The 22,602-nt window shown below is 39.6% G+C and overlaps 1 protein-coding gene across 2 annotated transcripts in view; it reads left to right on the top strand.

The window, feature by feature from the left end:
* The window catches only part of LOC136857915 (E3 ubiquitin-protein ligase RNF144B), a 295,359-nt gene that overhangs the window by 259,622 nt on the left and 13,135 nt on the right, over nt 1–22,602 (top strand). For both annotated transcript variants that reach the window (XM_068225335.1, XM_067136979.2), the window contains exon 4: nt 16,215–16,377. In XM_068225335.1, the coding sequence (XP_068081436.1) occupies nt 16,215–16,377 (163 nt within the window). The remainder of the gene's footprint in view (nt 1–16,214; nt 16,378–22,602) is intronic.

Raw genomic sequence — 22,602 nt, forward strand, 5'->3', positions numbered from 1 at the left:
AACACGGATCAATACATTGTCTCTCTGAACGACAGAAAAAACCAGTTTGGTGCTCACACACAGCTTTCCAAATGATGAATACAACTCCCGGCAAACAATAACATTTTTAATGTTAACTTGTCGTAAATAATCTAAAGATAGCCAAATTTGGAGGGGACATCATGATAAAGCTGGAATTCAAGAGGACAAATTGGGGCACATATTCGTTTATTGGAAGAGGAGGTAGGGATTGATAGATTTACCAATGGTGGAGTTCGTTAACATTTCAAATTCTGTGAAATTATTTGAGGCGAGACTAAGTTCACAACTGATCGGGAATCTGGTATACCAGGCAAGATGTTCACTGGCATTTTAGAAGGGAGGGTGCATCAATGGTTGAAAGTTGGATGAAAACCAGGATCAGATTTTCAATATGCGCCAGGTAATTGCAAAATACTACGAGAGGAATACACAGTTATGTTTGTTTCGTAGATCTAGAAAAGGCATATGACAGCGTAACGAGGGAAAACATGTTAGCTGTACTGAAGGAATATGGGATTAAGAGTAGATCGTTAAAAACAATCAAAGGCATTTATGTTGATAATGGGGCTGAAGTGAGAATTGATAGTACAATGAGTTCTTGGTTCAAGGTATTTACAGGGGTTAGACAAGGCTGTAGTCTTTCACCGTTGTTGTTCACAGTTTACACGGATCATCTATCGAATGATATACAGTAGCAGGGAGGTATTTAGTCACGTGGAAATGTGGTAAGCAGTTTGGCCTGTGCGAGACTGGGGTCTTAATGGTAGACTGTGCTGAAATCCGGCAATCTTATGTCGTGGAACGTGAAAATAGGTGAGGGAGTATGATATGAACATTAGCATTTCTAAGACTAAAGTGATGTCAGTAGGGAAGAAACCTAAGAGAATTGAATGTCAGGTTGGGAATACAAAACTGGAACAGGTAGATAATTTCAATATTTAGGATGTGTATTCTCCCAGGATCGCAGTATAGTGAGATTGGATCAGGGTGCAGCAAAGCTAATGCAGTGAGCTTGCAGTTGCGATCAGCAGTATTCGTTTTTTAACCTTTTTTTAGGTCGCACGGTGACGATGGGTAGGAAAGGGCTGGGAGCGGGAAGGAAGTAGCGGTGTCCTTAATTAAGGTATAACCTAGTGTGAAAATGGCAAACCATGGAAAACCATTTTTAGGGCTGCCGACAGTGCGGTTCTAACAAACTACCTCCCGAATGCAAGTTGCAGTATTCTTTAAGAAAGAAGTTAGCTCCCGGACGAAACTATCTTTACACTAGTCTGTTTTCATACCAGCTTTGCTGTACAGGAGTGAAAGCTGGGTTGAATTAACAGACATGAAAGTAGCGAGAATGATCTTGGTTATAAAGAGAAGGGAATAATGGCAAGAGGGTCCTCGAAATGAGGAGATAAAGTCTAAGTTAGGAATGAACTCGATTGTTGAAGCTGTACGCATAAACCGGCTTCGGTGGTGGGGTCTTGTGAGGCGAATGGAAGAGGATAAGTTACCTAGGAGAATAATGGATTCGGGCATGGAGGGTAAGACTAGCAGAGGGTGACCAGGACGATAATGGTTTCACTCTGTTTCTAATAATTTAAAGATAATACGTGTGAAACTTAACGAGGCCACAGAGCTAATTACAAATAGAGGATTGCGGAGGCGCTTAAAAATTCACATAGTCTGCAGACTGAACGCTGGAAGGCATAAGTCTAAAATGAGTATGTATGTAATGTATGCACAGGGTGTATCGTAACTATACAGACAATCAGGGATGCTTTTCGTGGCATGTTAAGAAGGATGGTGCAATCGGATTGACGGAGAACATTTTTTTCTTTTTGAGAAAATGAGGTTACTTCCTGGCGCGCGATTCAAATTGCCGAACTTGCCGTATTTGCTATGTTAGGGAAACAGAGGTAATGCGCGACACACCACACCACACCACACACACTGAACAGAGTCCAAAGTTCTCTATTGCACCGTTGTGGTCTGTGCATCGAAGTAGGAGGGAACATATTGCTGTAATCAAACCATTCGACGTATTGTTTCCTTCGTTCAGTATTGCATTCCATTTACGATGTTGTGAGTGAAGGAATACACAACCGTGCGGTGGCAGCGTTGCATCTTCGAGCATGTGAAATAATAAAAAACGTTACTGCGGCAAGCAGACGAGAAGAGAAACGATCGGGTGCATTCCTTGACTGACAAGTGTGTCTTAATTACAGCGTGTTCTTGTACTGTGTGTGCAGTTACGCCTGTTCAATAAACGAAGTATGGATATTGCCTGTAAGAGGCAAGGACAATCCTGTGGGAGTCGAACGAGGAAACTTGTGCATACGTGCGAAGTATTATCTCTGGCTCCATCATACATCACACTCCCCCCCGTTATCTTTCCTGAAGCACGGTAGCGGCTTGTGCTCTGGGATAGCAAATACGATGAATACGTCAATTTGAATCGCGTGCCCGTAAGTAACGAAGTAACCTCATTTTCCCGAAAATATTATTTTCTCCGCCAATCCGATTGCACCATCTTTCTTAACATAACACGAAGAGCATACCTGACTTTTTTGTCGGTATGTTTATGATACACCCTGTTTGTATGTATGTATGTATGTATGTATGTATGTATGTATGTATGTATGTATGTATGCTGATATCTAACACGTCTGATCTTATCCTACTTGCTGATCAGCTTATTTCATTAACCTCTGTTAGTATTCTTTCAGACCTGTGTGTCTTAAGACAGAAAGTAGTTGAAGGTACGAGAGCGTAATCACCGTAGTGTCGATGCCACCTCATAGAATTCTAATAATATTATTGGTTTCACTCTTAAATACTGTACAAACTGAATACATTAAGCCTGTGGGTGACATGGGAGGCGGTTTGTTTCTAATGCTTGTTTCCTTCGCATGAGTAAATTACTCCCTCCTGGTACATCTCTCCTAGTTGACCGTATTTTGAAGCCTTTTGCCGTTCACACTTGTGGGAGAGGCCTGGATTACCACGACGTTCAAGCGTGGCAGAGATTGGCGTTACGTCACAGCAGGTCCATGTGGGTCAGCCGTGCAGAGCCGCCGCTGCTTCTTACTTTACATCACTGTAATTTGGGTCAGCAGGCCGAACACACTAACATTTTGTTTACGAGAGTTGTGAGAATTCGAGTGTTCAGTGGTTCGTGAGCGTACACTCAATATCATTTTCAACACCATTAACTCGGTATGTTGATTAAATTTACACATTTATATTCTTGGAACTTACGTTTTGTGCACATGGGAGAAGAGATTAAGCAGACGAAATTACAGTAACAGATGCAAATACAGGAGGCTCTTAATTCATTCACAGAAGCTTGCAAAGTATTGACAATATATGGAAATGATTGGCAAAAATAAGCACAGATTGATTATAGATAAACCACGACTTCCTGACTCTCTCCCGCTTCCTATTCGCACATGTACAGTTCACGACACTCGCACAGTTTTTGTTTCTTCTTTCAGTATCAGTACCAGCAGGGAACGAACAAATACATTAGCTCGTTATATTCTAGATGCTACTTCATTAATCGTCCTCAGTTTTTCTCCATGTTACAGCAGGGTTCGAAATGGAAACTTTTACGAACCAAAACGCTCATTCTCTGACCGTATCTTGTCTTATCAATACTTTAAAAATTGTTTGAGCCACTACACCAGAAACGCAACATAAGTGTTTATTAAATAAGCCACAGTCTCGTGTAGCGAACATCCAATGCATTTTACGCTTTGCGGAAATCAATATCCTGGCACAGCAATGAAATATTGTAATGGAGTTTCTAAGAGAAGCAACCTACTACCCCGGTTTACGATTTCTTTTTGCGTTGTCTGTTTTTTTAGCATTTAATATTTGGATCGCATGTTTTAATGAACATTTAACCTATATAAATTGCTGCTTAGTTAACTGTTAGTACATTTTAATAAAGCGCAAAAGACGGGGAAATAATTTTCCCTGGCAGGTATAACAATATTGCTGTCCTGTTTATACCAGTCCAGCTGCATGGCTCCCTTCTGAAACGAGACCTTCAGAAGGTACAAGTCTTCCGGAGACGCCTCCATCAGATTCTCGGGGATAAGAGCCTCATAGCGTCCGTTTTACCTGCGCAGTTCTAAGACAGATGTGGTAGAATTTTCGTTCCTGTGGCGTCTTAGGCTTGGTTTGAAGTAAATCTGTCAGCGGTAAATTTTTCTGGAAACAATTTTAACAGCCGAATAATTACCCCCTCCCTATTAATTGTACTCTGATTCTCGTGCTGGTATGGAAGTTATCTTTTTTTGTTGAATGTAAGATTTGTTTTGGATCGATTTGCAAAATTATATTATGCTCTCTCCACACTTAGGAACGCGTAGCAGTGTACCGAATGTAATATATTTCTATTTGTGTTGCCTTTTACAATTATCTCGCTCTACAGAGGGCTTCGTCTGTAATAATGAGCGAGTTGGCCGTGCGGTTAGGGTCGCGCAGTTGTGAGCTTGTACTCGGGATATAGTGGGTTCGAACCCCACTGTCGGAAGCCCTGAGGATGGTTTTCTGTTATTTCCCATTTTCACATCAGGACTCTTCCTTCCTCTTCCTCCCCACTTCTAGCCGTTTCCTCTTCCATCGTCGCCATAAGAATTATTTACGTCGGTGCTACGTAAAGCAACTTGTAAAACAAAAAAACAAACGTTTTTAATGACGGTTTTTAATGAAGACGTGCATCTGCCTGATTAAAATTATCATATAGTTTCTCTTATTTCCTTCTGCAAGTTGTTACTCATTTTCTACAACATATACCGTATTTTGCTAATCGAATGTTGGCCACAACTACCTACCTAATTCAAGTTTAGAACATACAGGCTAAAATTGGTCTGAGTAAATTTCAGACATATAGAAATGACCAGTGTACTCTATACTTTCTACCTTCTACAAATACGGATTTTCACGATATAGCTGGATGAATTCGATTAAAAACGCTCGAGGTATCGTTCTCAAGTCTGATATCATGTCCTACACGCGAAGTGCACAACTGGAAAAATTGTTTGAAATGGCGGTAATACTGAAGACCCCACACACGCTCCAACCTGCCTGTACATGCACAGAAAAATTTACCGCTGACAGATTTACTTCAAACCAAGTCTAAGACGCCACAGGAACGAAAATTCTGCCACATCCGTCTTAGAACTGCGCAGGTAAAACGAACGCTATGAGGCTCTTATCCCCGAGAATCTGATGGAGGCGTCAGAAGGGAGCCATGCAGCTGGAGTGGTATAAACAGGGTAGCTTGTAGTACTCTTTAGTCGGAGCGTTATACTTGCGGTAGAGGGATGCGACTTAAAACCGAAAGTCGCTAATTGGATTGGATTGGATTGAATGGTTCCAGAGATCAGCCAGAAAATGTTAATTCTGATACAGATCTTTCGCGTATGAAGGCTGTTTTGCTGCACAGGATCACTGTATTCAGTAGCAGTAGTAGGTAACAACCAAGTACTTCGGATATCAGTTGTGCTCAGAAGGTATTGTCTTATTTAATGGGGCTGATTGATCTTGTAAACTCAGATATCGTTGCAGTTCATGTCATCAGTATCATTGGGCTGTGTGTGAAGTTTCTGTATCGTTAACTACTTTAACCGTTTCGGAGGCACCGAGGTGCCGAAATGTTGTCCTACAGGAATTATTTTACATGCCGTTAAATATACCGACACGAGACTGGCGCATTTGAGCAACTCGAAATATCACCGCCAACGGACAGAGCCGGGATCGAACCCGCAAACTTGGGTGGGAATTGCAGGAATTTTAAAAGTTATAGCGGGTAGGTAAGAGTGTCCAATAATTTAAATAACGATTCCTTGGTAGATCTTCGCACGAAAATCCCATCGTCCATTTCCGCTATGTTTTGTTTTCTCAACTTCACAGCACAGGCGGGAAATGGATTGATGAAGAGGCTGACCTCTGCTGTGATGACGATATTCTATTTTCGTGAGCGTCAGAAATATTTATGATGCACGTCTATAAATGTCGCTTGGACTAATGAGTGACTGAGGGTGAACGATCGCGAGTGTACCTGAAACTACGTCACTTCCTTGTCCAACATTATTGGTTCCCTAATTACTTTTCGACCAGATCTAGAAGTGCCACGTACTTGGCATAGTGCTAAGGGAAATACATCGCAGGACATTCACACCCCTCTTTTTTCCGTGCAGCAACACAGGCGGTTAAGATGTGCCAGAATTTGTGGGAGGACTTGGCAACGTACACTGTGTGTACTCTGAGTTGCTGGGATGAATGTGTCATTAAAAATCCCCCTCGTAAGAGTCTGCCCACAATATACCCCTTAATGGCTGAAACGGCAGGGTCTGTTTAATGTGTTAATATTCAAAAGTTCACAGCTGACAAGTAGGCCTGCAGATTTATATATATTAATATATATATATATTTGCAAGTTGCACCGACACAGACAGGTCTTATGGCGACGATGGGACAGGAAGGAGCTAGGAGTGGTAAGGAAGCGGCCGTGGTCTTAATTAGGTACAGCCCCAGCATTTTCCCGGTGTAAAAATAGGAAAGCACAGAGAACCATCTTCAGGGCTGCCGGCAGTGGGGTTCGAACCCACTAACTCCCGAATACTGGATACTGGCCGCAATTAAGCGACTTCAGCTATCGAGCTCGGTGGCCTACAGGTTAGGATCAATTTTTTTTTACAACTTATTGACAAGGATGAGGCTGTTTAGCCGAGACGGTAAAGGCATGCTGGGTTCTCCCTCCAAAAAATGCGAGTTCAGAACTCGAGAGATTAAGAAACGAGGCTTCCAATTGTAGAGAGAAACATGAGGTTCACATACAGCCTTCAACATACATGAGTATTAGGTAATGGCTGGCTCCATGGCTAAATTATTAACATACTGGCCTTTAGTCCAAGAGGTCCCGAGTTCGATTTGCGGCCGGGTCTGGGATTTTAACCTTCATTGGTTAATCCCTATGGCTCGGGGGGCTGAGTGTGTGTGTGCCGTCTTCAGCATTGTATTCATAGGTAGAGCCCAATCCTCACAGACGCGTAGATGGCCTATACGGCGTCAACTCGAAAGACCTGAAGCCTCTCTGAAGGCCACATGCCATTATTATCAGGTTAATTTCTGGAATGTAAAGGTGGCCAGACATAGAGGTAACGACTCATTTACAGCGCCGAAATAACGGATAGTTAAAGTCTTTACTTTGTACGCACCAGAGGCCTTCATGGTCTGTTTTATTAGCATGAAGGGTCTTCATCACTCCTTGCTTACATACTATTTCATATTTTCGCTCTTCGAGGTATTTGCTGTACACATTACGAAGAAAGTGGTAATCAACCTTGTCTATTTATTAAATGACTCTTTTTATAGTCTTGGAGTACAGTACATTACTTGTTTATCTATGTTAGTATGCGTTACTCATTTGTAGTCTAGTTGTTTTGGGACTGGGTTGATAAACTAGCCCTATTGATTTCATACAGACGTGTTAGTATAGACGCTATATAAACATCGGTTGTGGGAAGAATTCACTCATTTTGTAAGGATGCATGACTAATATTCTTGATTTCTTGATATCTGTAGCATCATTAATGGAGCACTTGCAGCAACAAGAAGCAGCCTAGTTATTGGTGTATAACAAAATGATATATATACGTTCTTATGGGCGCGAGTACTCACGTCCTTATTATCATCACTAGAATCTTAGAAAGTGTTCGATTATTTTATGTTTATTTACACACAAGCGGTACCTAGCTACCTCGATAGATCAGAGAGAGAATGCCCAACTCACAATCATCTGATCGTGGATTCTATCCCGGCCGATGCGGTATTTTTTAAGAATGAACAAAAATCTTGGCATTCCAACCATTGTTGACAATTTAAGTTCTCTAGAGGCCCATACTACGATTACCCATAATTAATGCACCCTTTAGAACCATCCAGTACCGAGCGAGTTGTCTACGTGGTACAAGCTTGAATGCGGGAGATTAAGGCCACGGCCGCTCACTGTCTTTTCCTGCCCCATCGTCGCCGAAAACCTACCGTGAGTTAATGCGATATTTAACCAATAAAAAAACAGTAGAGTTCCGCTTCACCACTAGATTGCAGTCGAAATTGATTCGCAGGCCGCCTGATTGCCAGCATGTCAGAAGGTGTGATTTAAAATAATTTGGGAATGGAATTCACAACTAGTGAAATGAGTTTATGCGTTGGTAGATGATTCCAATTAAAGCGCCGGAATGTGGCGTTAATCATAACCAAATGCAACAGTGTCTCGTCATGAAGTCGCTGCTGATAGTTACGAATCTTTGCTACTGAAACATTGGGATTGTGTCAATATTGTGGGCTGTATATAAAAAAGGTTCTGACTTGCAAATTCAGAACTGTCTTATATTCGACAGACTCGTTTCTCGAGACATAAATCAGAAAGAATATCATGTCTGTCTTCAATTTTATTTATTTATTTGGTAATTTGTGTGTTTTCTGACTGTAAGGTAATTCAATGTGGCTTTTGCTGTTTGAACGAGGTTACAAATAAACAAAGCGGTCACTCCATTTATTCGTATGTGATATTTCGAATGAAGCCCAGTTAAGACCTGTGCTGTAGAGGAATATTTGAAAGTAAAACCATCTGCAGCTTAAAAATTCACAAATTCGGTATTGTAGAGTGTCGAAAATGCTGGGGCTTCCATTTTCAACTCTTTATTTACGAGGTAATCATCTTAGAATTGGCAAAAATTTGTCACGAAACATCTCCTTCAAATATAAGAGGTAGTGTGCAACCGTTCATACTAGTTCCCGAGCGCGTGCCTCCCACATGTTCGCAGCCCAGCGCCGGGGATGTGCTTCATCGATCCTATCGGTTGAAAGGAAGTGTGAGCCGGAGGTAGGCAGCAGACTTGCTGATAGCTGCTTGCACGTGGCATCTATTGTTAGCAAACTGTTTAGTCATTTTAAAGTTCGGCGGAACTGGAGATAATTTTCCGGTAGTTTTTATCAACGGTTTTTAATTCCACAGATTTTTAGTACACTTTGTGTAAAACTTGGATTTAGTGCAATTTCTTTCCATCAGGACCCTACACTTTGGCTGTGAAGCAGATAGATTGTACCATCCCGTTCGTGTAGTTCATTTTAACTTGTTAATTTCACGTACATGGTGAGCTGCATTGATTCGGTCTATGGCCTGATGACCCTAACAACAAGGAACAAGTAGATTTGTTTTCAGTTAAACTAAAAACATGACAGGTGACTATAGTGTTGTTAGGATACACGGAACAGGGGTATCTAGTCTTCCTCCCTCGAATACACACATTCAAATCAATTTTCAGTATGCAATCCGCAAAGAATAACTATATACCGAAGAGAGTTAAAATGAGCCCTGTTTCATATTGAAGATGCGACAAGCTCCCATTTTATTCTAAATCTATATTATACTCCCTTTCAGACCTGAATGATACCCAGGGGCCCACCAAATGGTACCTGTAAGATCTTACCGCAGTCTGCTGGCCAAGTTTTTTGAAGGTGAGTGAGAGCCCCAAGGCGAAAACTATGCCCTTTTACTCACCAGTTTCCGAGGAATACCGGTGAGTCGGAAAAATCTCTGATGTTGCACTGCCAGGGGATAATCGATCTGGCTGACAGGTGGTATTAGCCTCCCGTCAGAGAAGAAACCCCTTTTCGCTGAGAGGTTGAATTAAAATTTTGAGTTGGAGAGTTTTAGGGCGTATAGGGGGAAAAGCCTCTCTTCGTAACAAACGGCCCCTTTCAGGGTTTTAATTTTAAGTGTAATTTACTATTTATTTATTTGGCGTATGATGAATAATGACAACCTATAAACTATTTACACAACCAGTGAAAGATAAGTCATGATAACATACTGTATATTCGTCGAACAGTCCTTCTGAGGACTATGAGTTTCAAACACGGAAGATTGGCCCACAGATCAACAACTGCCAGTTTAACATCGAAGGCATTAGCAGAGCCAAGAGTGAGTATTTATCAAGCATTTAGTGTAATTTACCTAGAGAGTGGTTTGAATTTGGAAAAGACCGAATAGCACCAAGAGGTCTGCTGAAGGATTAACGTCTCCGATTCGACGAACGAATCACCATCAAGCAGCTGGGAAAGCAACTGGGATTGATAAGATTTCTAGGGATATAACTTATTAAAAGCTATGGGTTTGGAGATAGTGTCACATCTGAAACACTTCTTTAATTACTCTTTGCATGAAGGAGTGATACCAAATGAAAGGAGAGTTGCAATAGTAGCTCCAGATCTGGGAAAGCATTGTTTGTGATTATATTAGGCACGTTTGGGAAATTACTAACTGGTTTGATAGGCAGTTCGGGTTTCGGAAAGATTCCAGCAAGATATAGCAGGATCTGAAATGGACTGTATCGCTGTTGTCCTACGCAAGGCTTTTAACATGGTAGATCATGGAAGATTACTGACGAAAATGAGAGCTATTGGAATGGGTGACTACATTTCTACAAAATAGAACTAAGGGAATTAGAGTAGGTGAAGTGTTATGTTTGTTTGTCCAACCCTTGTCCCGCTTCCCTACGGGGTCGGGTATGAGGTGAATCTGTCGTGGATGTCCTTCCTGACGGCAACCTTATCAGAGGAGTTAATGAGATGAAATGAATGACTTGATATATGATAGTAGGGAGAGGGGTTTGCTCAAGGCTTAACGTCTCCATCCGACGGACGAGTCACCATCAACAGCCCTCCATATGAGCATTTAATCCAGGCTTTTGGCACGCAATCTAGTGATTAGAAATTGTATACCACCACCTCCCTTACCCTGCCGGCCAACATTCTGATGGTGAAAATGTTTGCGACCAACGGGACTCGAACCGGCTAACCTCGGTGTCAAGCCGTTTAGACTTCAGCGCCTTAACGATCACGGCCACCAGACGGGCTTGTAGGTGAAGTGTTATCTGATCCTGTAATCATTAAGAGGGGGATCCCACAGGGTAGTATTATTGAACCTCCCCCCCCCCCCCTATATACGGTATGTATATATAAAGTATATGAGAAAAGAATTGAAATCACAGATAAGGCTATTTGCGGATGATGATATTATACTGCATAGCGTAAATGAATTGCAGTATTGTGAGCGATTGTAGGGGGATCTAGACAGTGTTGTAAGGTGGACAGCGGACAGTGGCATGATGGTAAACGGAATGAGAAGTCAGGTTGTAAGTTACACCAAGAGATCACTGTAAGTACCGTTACCTACGTGTTGGGGGTATTCATATAAACGAGATTGGTAAGAAAGGTTACAGATCACTTCTCATGGTTACGAGGGTATTTAGGGGTTGTAGTAATGATGTAAAGGAGAGGGCGTATAAGTCCATAGTAAGACCCCAGTTACAGTATGGTTCCAGTGTATGGGATCCACATTAGGACTACTTGATACCGGAAATGAAAACGATCCAAAGGAAAGCGGCACGATTTGTTCTGAGTGATTTCGTACAAAGGAGTATTGTTACGAAACCTTTGGGCTCAGAATATGGCTTGCGTTTATTTTCAAGGGTTATAATAGTGCATCGACGTCAAATCCGCATCATCCAGTTGATGGTCAAATAAATGTATCACAGAGTAAATTGAAATGCACATTCATGCTCGGACGGATGTAAAACATATTCTGAGTTGATTAATACTGAATGAACAATGGAAGCCTGAAAATATGGTGCAGCTAATGCTTGATAATAACATTTGTTCAAACATCTTAGTATTTGTGTCATTAATTCCAGATTTCCTTAACATTTGTATATCCTCCAAGTCATACTTTAGTACTTTTTCATGCTTTTCATTGTTGTCCAAAGGTACAGTCACTTCGCTGGGTTCCATCGAGAGCCAGTGCTTTTGGCATCTTGAATCTTGTCTTCACAAATCTCTCACAGCTTTTCACCGAATTTATTGCAAGTTCAGTTAAGTAGTTTGTGTGGAGATGCTCAGATGTGTCAACTCTGATCAGATGACGTCCCCGTTTTCACTGATCTCTGTAACACGCACAGTGTGCTCAAAATGCACATTTGATCATCCAATTAAAAGCTCATATAAATTGTATTCTCAATTAAATCCTTGAAACATCTCACTCCTTGATAAATTTCTTCATGAAGGGGTCCTGCTGCTTCACCAGATGATAGAGGAGTAAAGCCAATTCACAGCATAATTACGAGGCTTCTGAATTTTGAATTATTAATGGAGCGGAAGTAACTGTTTGCAGCATAACAGAATTTTGCAACCTGTTTATCTAAGTCCTATTTTTGTATTTCACTAGTTTGGACAAAAAAGTAAATTTGCTTAATTTTTAGAGATGGTCCCTCAGTGGAGAATCTCTTATATTTTGATGCTGAAGGTGAAACTACTGGATCTGTCTCTGAATTTTGATCTTCATTGCCAGATGTTGCAGTATCAAAACAAATTTCTTGATTATCTTTTGTGGTGTTACATTTCTAAACAGGTAACTTCATTCTAGCAGCTAATCCCTGTATTTTTAAACTGCATAGTTTGCATTTGGCTTTCATGCCCTTTCCGCTTGAAGTGAGAAGTTTTTTTAAAATCCTCTCTATACTGAATCCAGTTTTCGGCCTGGATTACTCATTTTAAGTTAAAAGCAAATTTCTTGCAACTGTTTTACGAATACAGTACAGCACGCTTAATGTAGCGACTCTTCTATTATCTAGAATATTACTACTTGACTCTATCTCAAATGAACTGGGAGAAAAAGTAAACCAAAACAACTTGGGGAATGAGTTGAAACAGCCTTCTTAAAGTATAACAAATACTTCATATGTGCAAATTAATGTTATTTCCACATGCAGTAAATATCACATGTTCGTCATCTAATGCCGTTTAACTTCACTTTTCACTTCATAAAGTCATTAAGTTTCAATTCTTAATCAATACTCGTGCATTTTACGTCAACCACAGGAACAACCATGGCTACATCTGACCCATGTGCAGGAAGAGAGCTCTGTTTAATTATGTGTGACAGTGTTCTTGCCGTGCCAGTGAATTTGCTTATTATTACGAGTTTCTTTCTTGTTAATATTTAGTAATTTTGCATTATTAATTAAGTTGGCAGTCATTCTTTCTTTGTTTTGGTCTTCAGGATGTAGTAACTGTTGTTACTACTTTAAATTTTTGGTTTGTATCTCATAGTCAACCAGTGCAAAACTGATATTTACTATACTCGCCACTTGTTTTTTTTTTTTTTTTTTTTAAACTACACAACCTCAACTTTGATTCACAGTTCACTCAATCTTATTATCATAAAAATCTAGAGTTGAGAAGTAATTGAAATACCGTACCACAGTCATTCAACCAGGTCAGGAATAGAATGAATGAAGCCCCATCTAGCGGCGAGGATAGGAATTGTGCTGGCTGCCGAAGCTTGTCGCACTCCTGGGGCAATGATTAATGGATGATAGGTGAAATGAAATGAAATGATATTGGAGAGTGTTGCTGGAATGAAATATGACAGGGAAAACCGGAGTACCCGGAGAAAAACCTGTCCCGCCTCCGCTTTGTCCAGCACACATCTCACATGGGGTGACCGGGATTTGAACCATTGAACCCAGTGGTGAGAGGCCGGCGTGCTGCCACCTGAGCCACAGAGGCTCTATTTGTGAAGTAATTGAGTAAAAGTAATTGAATTTACTTGTAACAATTACATTCTTAGTCATTTGTACTTGTAATCATTAATTTTGACAAAGTGTAATTTTTACTTGTAATTTATTCTTGAAATGAAATTGTAATCATTACATTCTAGTAATTGATATACATCGCATGGAAGCAGAAATGTGGAAAAAAAATTATGATGAAGATAACTTTTTCAATTCTACTACGGCAGAACCCGTAGCTTCACCAGTTCTGGATAAAGTAATTTCTTACCTCTCCAATACTTTCAAAGACATTCCAATGATGTTCTTAAAATTAAACACAGGTATTCCTCCAAGTGCCCCAGTAGGGAATCTTTTCAATAAATACAAAAATGTGATGATCAATGCTTGTTGTTTAAAGGGGGCTAACATCTAGATCATCAGCCCATGCAAAGAGTATTTTCCCCCCTTAAGACATTCAGGATTAGTGATGAGAATTTTAAGAACCAATTAATTAATTTGCCAAATAAATGGAAAATCATTTCAAATGCTAAAAATCATTAACTAAAATAAAAATGATGGGAAAGATCATTTTGAAAATTCTGAGGTACCACCATGTTTTGGCTCACCTAGTGATAATAGTCACTTAATGCCTCTATGATAAAAAAACACACACAAAATGAAGTAATATATTCCTTTTCCTTGCAGACGTTTGTATTATTCCAGCCCCACGTGAAAAAAAAACAGTGATCTTCTTAAGACTACAATTCTGTAAAGTAATTGTTTTGTAATTTTACTTATTACTTTTTACTGAGTAAAACATTTCTCAAGTAACTGTATCTGAGCCCAGTTATTTTTTTCTTGTACTCTTCCCATCACTGTAAAAAGCATTTCCGTGCAAGTTAGATGATAACGTGTACATAATTATGCCTACAACTATTGTCATGGCTTTCTATCCTAAGCTGTGATCACTGCATATACTGCACAACCTCAGTTTTCATTCACTATTCATCCAATCTTATTACCATGCATAATTTTTTTTACCAGAATTGGATGAAGACGTGCTATAATTAGACCTTTCGAACTAGAGTCGTCATTTCCAACTTGACCACTGCTTCATTATTATGATGATGGCCAAATAGGCCGAAACCGGTACTGTAAGAACTACAAGTATAATAAATTGTATTGATCAGGTGGAATCCTTTCTTTTCCATAGATTTCCATAGATAACCACTGCTTGCACTTAACCTCAATTTATATCCACGCTGGTTCAATCTTCTTATTACAAAAACTACTGGATGGTAGGAAAAGGACACTTATGATAATTACTCGTATGGGCAATGTTGTAAGTTGTCTCATTTCTGATTGTCCTAAGTAAGAAAACTTCTTGCGATGGGCTGCTGAATCCTTAGCAAGCATAAAGTAAGGGTTTCTCTTCTCTGCTACTTCAGGCATCGTAAAACATTTTTCTAAGATTACAAACATGTGGGATGGGTACCGAAGCACCACCCAAGTGACCACAAGCAATAAGACAACAATAAGAAAGCAAACTGATTTTAATTACCGGTACCTGGTAGTTGATTTTTATATTAATTTTGAACAGTGGACAGCAGATAATAAAGTGGGAATAAGTAAGCCACCTGATTTTAATCATACATATTTATTATAAAAATAAACTGATTTAAATCTGTGATATAAATCATTGCACCATGAATTGAAGTATTGTGATTTCTTTCACCTTGGCCAAATGACAAAACAGCTAATGAAGAATAGGTCCAAAGATGACAGTGGTGGTGATGTCAACCAGCTGAAAGTGTACAAGTTTTTCAAGTATACAAAGGAGAATCCATGGGTTGTGCATTAGAAGTATGGGCACTCTGATTAGTATCGCTCAGTCAGGGTTCTTGGAAAGGGAAGACTATCCGTTTGGCCAAAGGAATTTCCAAAAACATATAGACATTCATTGTCTATTAGCACAGCAAAGAGGGATGATCTTCTTAAACTTTGTATTGCAGTTTTCATTCCTGAAAAGCTGTGTAGCTAGTACAATAGTTTGTCAACATCCGACTCCACAGCTAACAAAATGCCAGAACCTGCTGTAGAGGACAGTGCAGGTGATGATTATGAAGATGACAGTTAAAATAAGACATCAGTGACAGTTAAAATAAGACATCAGTGTTCAAATAGTTTTTCAGATAGTACGAAAAATAAGATAACGCACTTTAAATCTTAGTTGTAACAAAATTTTTGAAAGTGGTCATTTTGTTCACTTAGGCTGTACTAGGATTAAAAAGCATGATGAAAGTTGTAATGTAGCCTAATACCTGTATTAATGAATCAAAGTAAGCAGAATTGTTCCAATTGACAGCCTGATTTTTCACAATCATTCAAACTTTAAACTTTGTTTATCCCAGTTCTATGATTTTGGACTTTATACCTTTTCCTTGTAAGCCCACAATATGTTATTATTTGTTGTAATGTATGCTATTTATTGAAAACAAATATTTATATTAGTGTTGGTCTTAATGGTTGAATTCTTGAGTAGCATGTATTTTAGTTGAGTTTTTGTTTTTGTTACAGTGTATCAAAGCGTATATCGAATTTGAAATTCAAGAAGGTGCTTATGACATATCCTGTCCAGATGCCCAGTGTGAGAAGCAGGGTGTGATCTCATTGTCAGAAATTGAAAACCTAGTCACTGTAGAATTGGTGGAAAAACACAGGAAATTCCGTCTAAATAGAGGTTGGTAATATTACATTTAACTTGCTTCACAATTTCTATTGTTACCATTTAAGGATTTCAAGTTGCCTGGATAATGGATTCTCTACTATTCATGTTGATCATCACTTTCTGATGGTTCATTTTTTATAATTTGTTTTATGTGGCACCGCCACAGATAGATCTTATGGCAGCGATGGGATAGGAAAGGTCTAGGAGTGGGAAGGAAGCATCCATGGCCTTAATTAAGGTACAATATCTGTTCTTCTTCAAGTTCAAAACATCTCAGGGTACAGCGACACAGCTCTCCAACTTTTGCTCCTGGAACAACTTTTCCGGTCTTACGCGCAACATACTCTCTTCCTTCGTTTCGCCTCTTCTTATTCATCTGTATCTTCTTAATACGTCTATTTCTCTTCCTAGAATTCGGACATTTCTCATGCGAATGTAACGATGACCTCGAATGATCCAGGATATCCTAAACTGTGCAAAACACCAAGTCTTAGTACGAGAAATACCCATGTTGTATCCTCTTTTATGCAACTAATAACGATTACTTTAACAAGAGTGCAGCAAAATTATGCACTAGTTTTTATGTTAACTCGTTAACTCTGGTCGCAAGTGACAATGTAACCTTTCTTGAGAAAAGTTATGACTGACAGCAACAGATTTAAAATTGGAACAATATAGTGCCAAGCCACACAATGCATATTTGCGAATGTTGGTCAACAAATGCCTTAAACTAACCAGAGTAAACTTTGAACTGAAAAAGCCATTTGCTATAGATCCAATAGTGTGGTATAATGGTTCCTAAAACATAACCCAATGACTTAATAAGTTACATAACCCCAGCAACAATGGCGGAAACTTTTGTTATGGTCAAAATAATGCCAAGCGACACTTACCTCACTTCCAATTTCAGAGGAAATTTCACATGCTATGTGAGGAAGATAGTCAGGATTTACATCAGGATCACTGATATATTCTTCCTCCTACAATCCATGGTAATCTGGGTCTCCTGGTGGCTTGACACTGTTTTGCTCCGAGTGTTTCTAAGAACTGTTGGGGGCAACAAGAAGAAAGTCACATGCAGTGCCACCTGAATGTGGTTCTGTGCAAGTTTTCAGTATTTACTTATAGCTTATCGTAATCGTCAGCAAATGGCACCGACAGCTCAGTTTTGACAAAAATGTTTTTTGGCACTCTTTTGCCCCGAAACCTTCAATTCTGGAATTCCAGTAGCTCTAAGTGTGTCCACAATGCGATCATTATGTTCATATCTCTACATAAAAACTCTAAATTTTTCTCCAGTGTTAGAGCCTTCCTCTACTTTTTAGTCTTGGAAGTGTAAAGTATATTGATCACAACTACCCCTTCTTCCCATAATGCTTGCATTACAGAAGACTCTGGAGCTTACTAGTTCTACACATTCTGTTAGATTGACATGCAGCATTATGCTGCCTTGTCAGAGTGATGTGCACAGTAAGTCACACCCCCATGCTAGGGTAGGTAACTGTAAAATTGCTACTGATTGTGATATTTCAAAATCATGTTATAACGAAAATGTGTAAAGTGAGTTCGGGCGAGGCAGGGTCGTACCCATGATTATTTTGGTGGGTGGAGCCCCAGACCCAAAATGCTATTGGGGTGTTAAAAGTGACCATCAGCGCTATACTGTAGTAGTCTTTGATCATCTTCTTAGGGCGCTGCCTCCCTATGAAGGTTGGCGATATAATTGATTATAACTTGTGAAACAGCGGCTCGAAAGATTTCAACGGAAGTTTGTCCATACCAGCAGCGCAGGATTTTAAGTCTGGAATTTCTTTGTCTCCTCACAGATCATTTTCATTCAGTTTTCCCCTCAATGATGAGTTGGAGAAGTTCATATCGTTCACCTCTCATGATGTACCCCATGTACCTGAGCTTTCACTACTTTATGATTGTTAGAAGCTCTTTTATTCCTTAAAAAACTTTAACAAGTTAAGGACTTCCTCATGGTCTTCCCTCTCTACCCAGGATATTCGAAGCATTCTTCTGTATAACTAACTCCATTTCAAAAGCTTCGATGTGCCTCTCCAGCAAAGGGCTGAGGTTCCAGCCTTTAAACCCATGCAGAATAGCAGGAAAAACAACATCACAACATCTGAACTCGGAGCTGAAGTTTGAGATTTCTACTGGTGAATAGGGCCCTCATACTGTTGCAACTCTGCAGAGAAGATTATTATTTTGGAGTTGGTTACTTCTGTATGGTGGTGTATGTACAGGAGTGAGAGTTGAGCGAGTCTGTCGTGTCCAGTGGTCCATTCCGAAAATTCTGAAAAGTTGACACAGTATCTCGTTATTGATATCCAAGTATCAGTTATTTAGAACAAAGACTTATACTGTTGAAAATATTCATAGGCATTGTTATGATAATAATAAATAGCCACTTTGTAAATTAAATTAATAAACTACATTTATGAAGTTCGTTATTTTTAAAAATATTTCTTCGCTCTTCTTAACGCCTACTTTAATTTTCTAGACTTCTTATGAATCAGAAATTTTCTCCTGTTACTCTCTTCCAATTCTTCATTCCTTTAATTTATCCGCAAATTGAAATGATGTGATGTTTGTCTGAACCCAAACAATATGTCCTCCTTCCCTCCTTGTTGCTACTTTGCTATTGGTTGCGCGATGATCTGCTCGTTGTTTGTAACCGTCAAATTCCTTAAATAAACAAATTCAGTTCGTCTTGTTGTCAAATGTTAACCTTGCTCTCAATATATATTTGTGCTAGTTTGAAAACAAACGTGAATTTGTTTATTTAAGGAATTTGACGGTTACAAACAACGAGCAGATCATCGCGCAACCAATAGCAAAGTAGCAACAAGGAGGGAAGGAGGACATATTGTTCGGGTTCAGACAAACATCACATCATTTCAATTTGCGGATAAATTAAAGGAATGAAGAATTGGAAGAGAGTAAGAGGAGAAAATTTCTGATTCATAAGAAGTCTAGAAAATTAAAGCAGACATTAAGAAGAGAGAAGAAATATTTTTAAAAATGACGAACTTCATAAATGTAGTTTATTAACTTAATTTACAAAGTGGCTATTTATTATTTGTTATTTTATAATTCAGGATAGAGATAAATTTAATAGAAGATGAAGAAAGAGTTACTATTTTCAGATATTAATAAGGACATAAATTAACATAGAGATTAATTTAATTAGATTTTATCATTTATGATTGGTAAAATTCTGGTAAAATATATGACAAATGACAATGTAAATGGGCAAAAGAAAAACTTAGAGTAATATTGTAACTAATTTAAAATTCATATATTTTAATATATAATTGAAATATGATACCAATGAACCATAGTCCTAAGATAATTAGTATTTGGCACCGCTGAGGAAGAGAGTAGAGGCTCTCAATAGCTGCAGCCGCTTAAGTGCGGGCAGTATCCAGTATTCGGGAGATAAGGGGTTTGAACCCCACTGTCAGCAGCCCTGAAGATGGTTTTCCGTGGTTTCCCATTTTCACACCAAGCAAATGCTGGGGCTCCTCAATTAAGGCCACGGACGCTTCCTTCCCACTCCTAGCCCTTTCCTGTCCTATCATCACCATAAGACCTATCTGTGTCGGTGCGACGTAAAGCAAGTTGCAAGACTACTCCACAAATTACACTTTAATGTACTGGTAAATGTTTTGATGGTGTTTGTTTGTTTGTTTGTTTGTGTGCCCAACCCATGTCCCGTTTCTGTATGGGGTCAGGTATGAGTATGAGGTGAGATGAATCTGTCTTGGTGGGTTTTTATGACCGGATGCCCTTCCTGACTTCAACCGCATCAGAGGAGTTAATGAGATTAAATGAATGACGTGATATATGATAGTAGGAAGGGAGAGGGTGAAACCTGGTGCCGGCACATAGCCTGCTTTTGTTGAATAGCTCCAAGGGGTATGCTCAAGGCTTAACGTCCCCATCCGATGGTCGAATCACCATCAATAGTGTCATATGCCCTCACTCCATATGAGCGTTGCAGAGAGGTTTGGAATTTAATCCAGGTGTTTGGCATGCAATCTAGTGATTAGAAATTGTATACCACCTCCTCCCCTACCTTCCGGCCAACATTCTGTTGGTGAAATTTTTTTCGACCGACGAGACTCGAACCGACTAACCACAGTGACAGACCGTTTAGGCTTCAACGTCTAAACGATCATGGCTACCAGGCGGTCTACACTTTAATGTAAATAATTCTTTGTAGTACCCTCAGTTACAGTTCCTAGTCTGATAGAAATACATTGTTCGTACTGACAAAACTGTTTTCTATGACTCTCTGCTTTTTGCAACTATGTTACTGCATAGAGTTCAGTGTCCCTCCTCACATCTTCCATCTATTTGCGAGCATTTATATATTCATTGAGTCATGCCATCTGTTTACAGAATTTTCATGTGTTCTGTCCAAACAGGAGGCAACTTCCAAGTTCTGGTGATTACATTTATGAGAAAGTTTTAAAAATGATCTTTGTTACAGCAGTAAATATCTGGCTCCCTCCCTTTGTTCACTGATACTTCTATTATCCAAAATAAGGGAACTCTTCCTTTACCTTCTTTAATCTTGAGACAGAAGAACTTGTTGCTGATGACTTTTAAACTGATTTGTCAATGGATTATCAATTCTAGAATATAAAACCATAACTTCCCAGAATTAGACGTAATTTTCAAAAATATTATATCTCATAATGAACTCACTGTCATGAAAAGCACAACACTTCAATTCCTTAGAAACACTGATCTATTTTAAATTCTAACCAATGATCCTAATATACTGTTTTATAGTAAAATACTGCATTATAGACTCCTTTAGGTGTCTGACAGTGGAAAAGAACGACTTCTTATAAACAATTTGATCACATTAAACCGGGGATACAGAAGTAACATGTATGCATTTACACTTCAGGCAAATTTTGAGGAAGCTCATGAAGTTAATTCACCTTTGTTTTGGTTTTCTGCATTTGACACTTCACTTCGCTTCACTTCACGGATTTCTATTCTTATCCTCAGAGGCATATATTACCTCCTGTTGCACCAATCATGGCATCCAAACTCTCAAGCACACTCCTGTTTAACACTGCAATGTCCTCTTGAGGAATCATCTTCCATTCTTCTGAGAGGGCCTCTCATAGGTCCAATGGGATGTTTGGATAGTGCTGATGAGCCCTTCTCTCCAGCTGATCCCATAGAGGGTCATTACAATTCAAATTACAGCTTAGAGCAGGCTAAACCATAATATGACCGAGCTCGATAGCTGCAGTCGCTTAAGTGCGGCCAGTATCCAGTAATCGGGAGATAGTGGGTTCGAGCCCCACTGTCGGCAGCCCTGAAGATGGTTTTCCGTGGTTTCCCATTTTCACACCAGGCAAATGCCGGGGCTCTACCTTATTTAAGGCCACGGCCGATTCCTTCCACTACCTAGGCCTTTCCTGTCCCATCGTCGCAATAAGACCTATCTGTGTCGGTGCGACGAAAAAACAAATAGCAAAAAAAAACAAAAACAAAAAACAAAACAAAAAAAAAAAACAAAAAAAAAACCATAATATGAATCTGCGCTTCATCCAAGAACTTTTGCACACATTTTGAAATGTGGGCATGCATTGTCTTGCATTAGTTTGAAAATGGAGTGAAAAGCACAACATGCTCTGGAAGGATTTTTTCCACATACTGATGTGTTGTAAGGCTCGCAGGCTCTACAAAGACCAAATCATTCCTTGTAGTCATATTGATCCCTACCCACACCATCAGAGAAACCCTGAAAAGATGTACTGAGTGAGAATTTGCAAGGGAAATACATTTACCCAGGCCTTCTCCAGACCATATCTCAACCACCAGGTGATTGCAGGCCAAATTTGCAACTCATCAGTGAACAGCACTTGCTCCTATTGTTGTACTGTCTAGCCGTGATGTTCCCTTGCGAAACTCATTTGAGCTATGCGATGCTGTTTAATGAGTTCTGGGCTTTTAACGGGTCTTCTGGATTGAAGATTGGCTTCTTCCAGTCTTCTTCAGGCAGTTCTTTCACTAACAGTGACCCCTCAAACTTGGTGGAGTTGATTTCATGTGTGGATGTCAGTGGTGTGACAGTTGAAGAGAGCGTGGAGCTGTAAGATGTGATCATATCTTGCCAATGTTGCTGCTCCTCTTGGGCCTGATACTGGTCTCCTTGAATAGCCTCCGGTTTCCCCTTACCTTTTTATGGTTCTGGAAATT

This window comes from Anabrus simplex, chromosome 1 (genome assembly GCF_040414725.1).
Source record: "Anabrus simplex isolate iqAnaSimp1 chromosome 1, ASM4041472v1, whole genome shotgun sequence".
Taxonomy (NCBI): domain Eukaryota; kingdom Metazoa; phylum Arthropoda; class Insecta; order Orthoptera; family Tettigoniidae; genus Anabrus; species Anabrus simplex.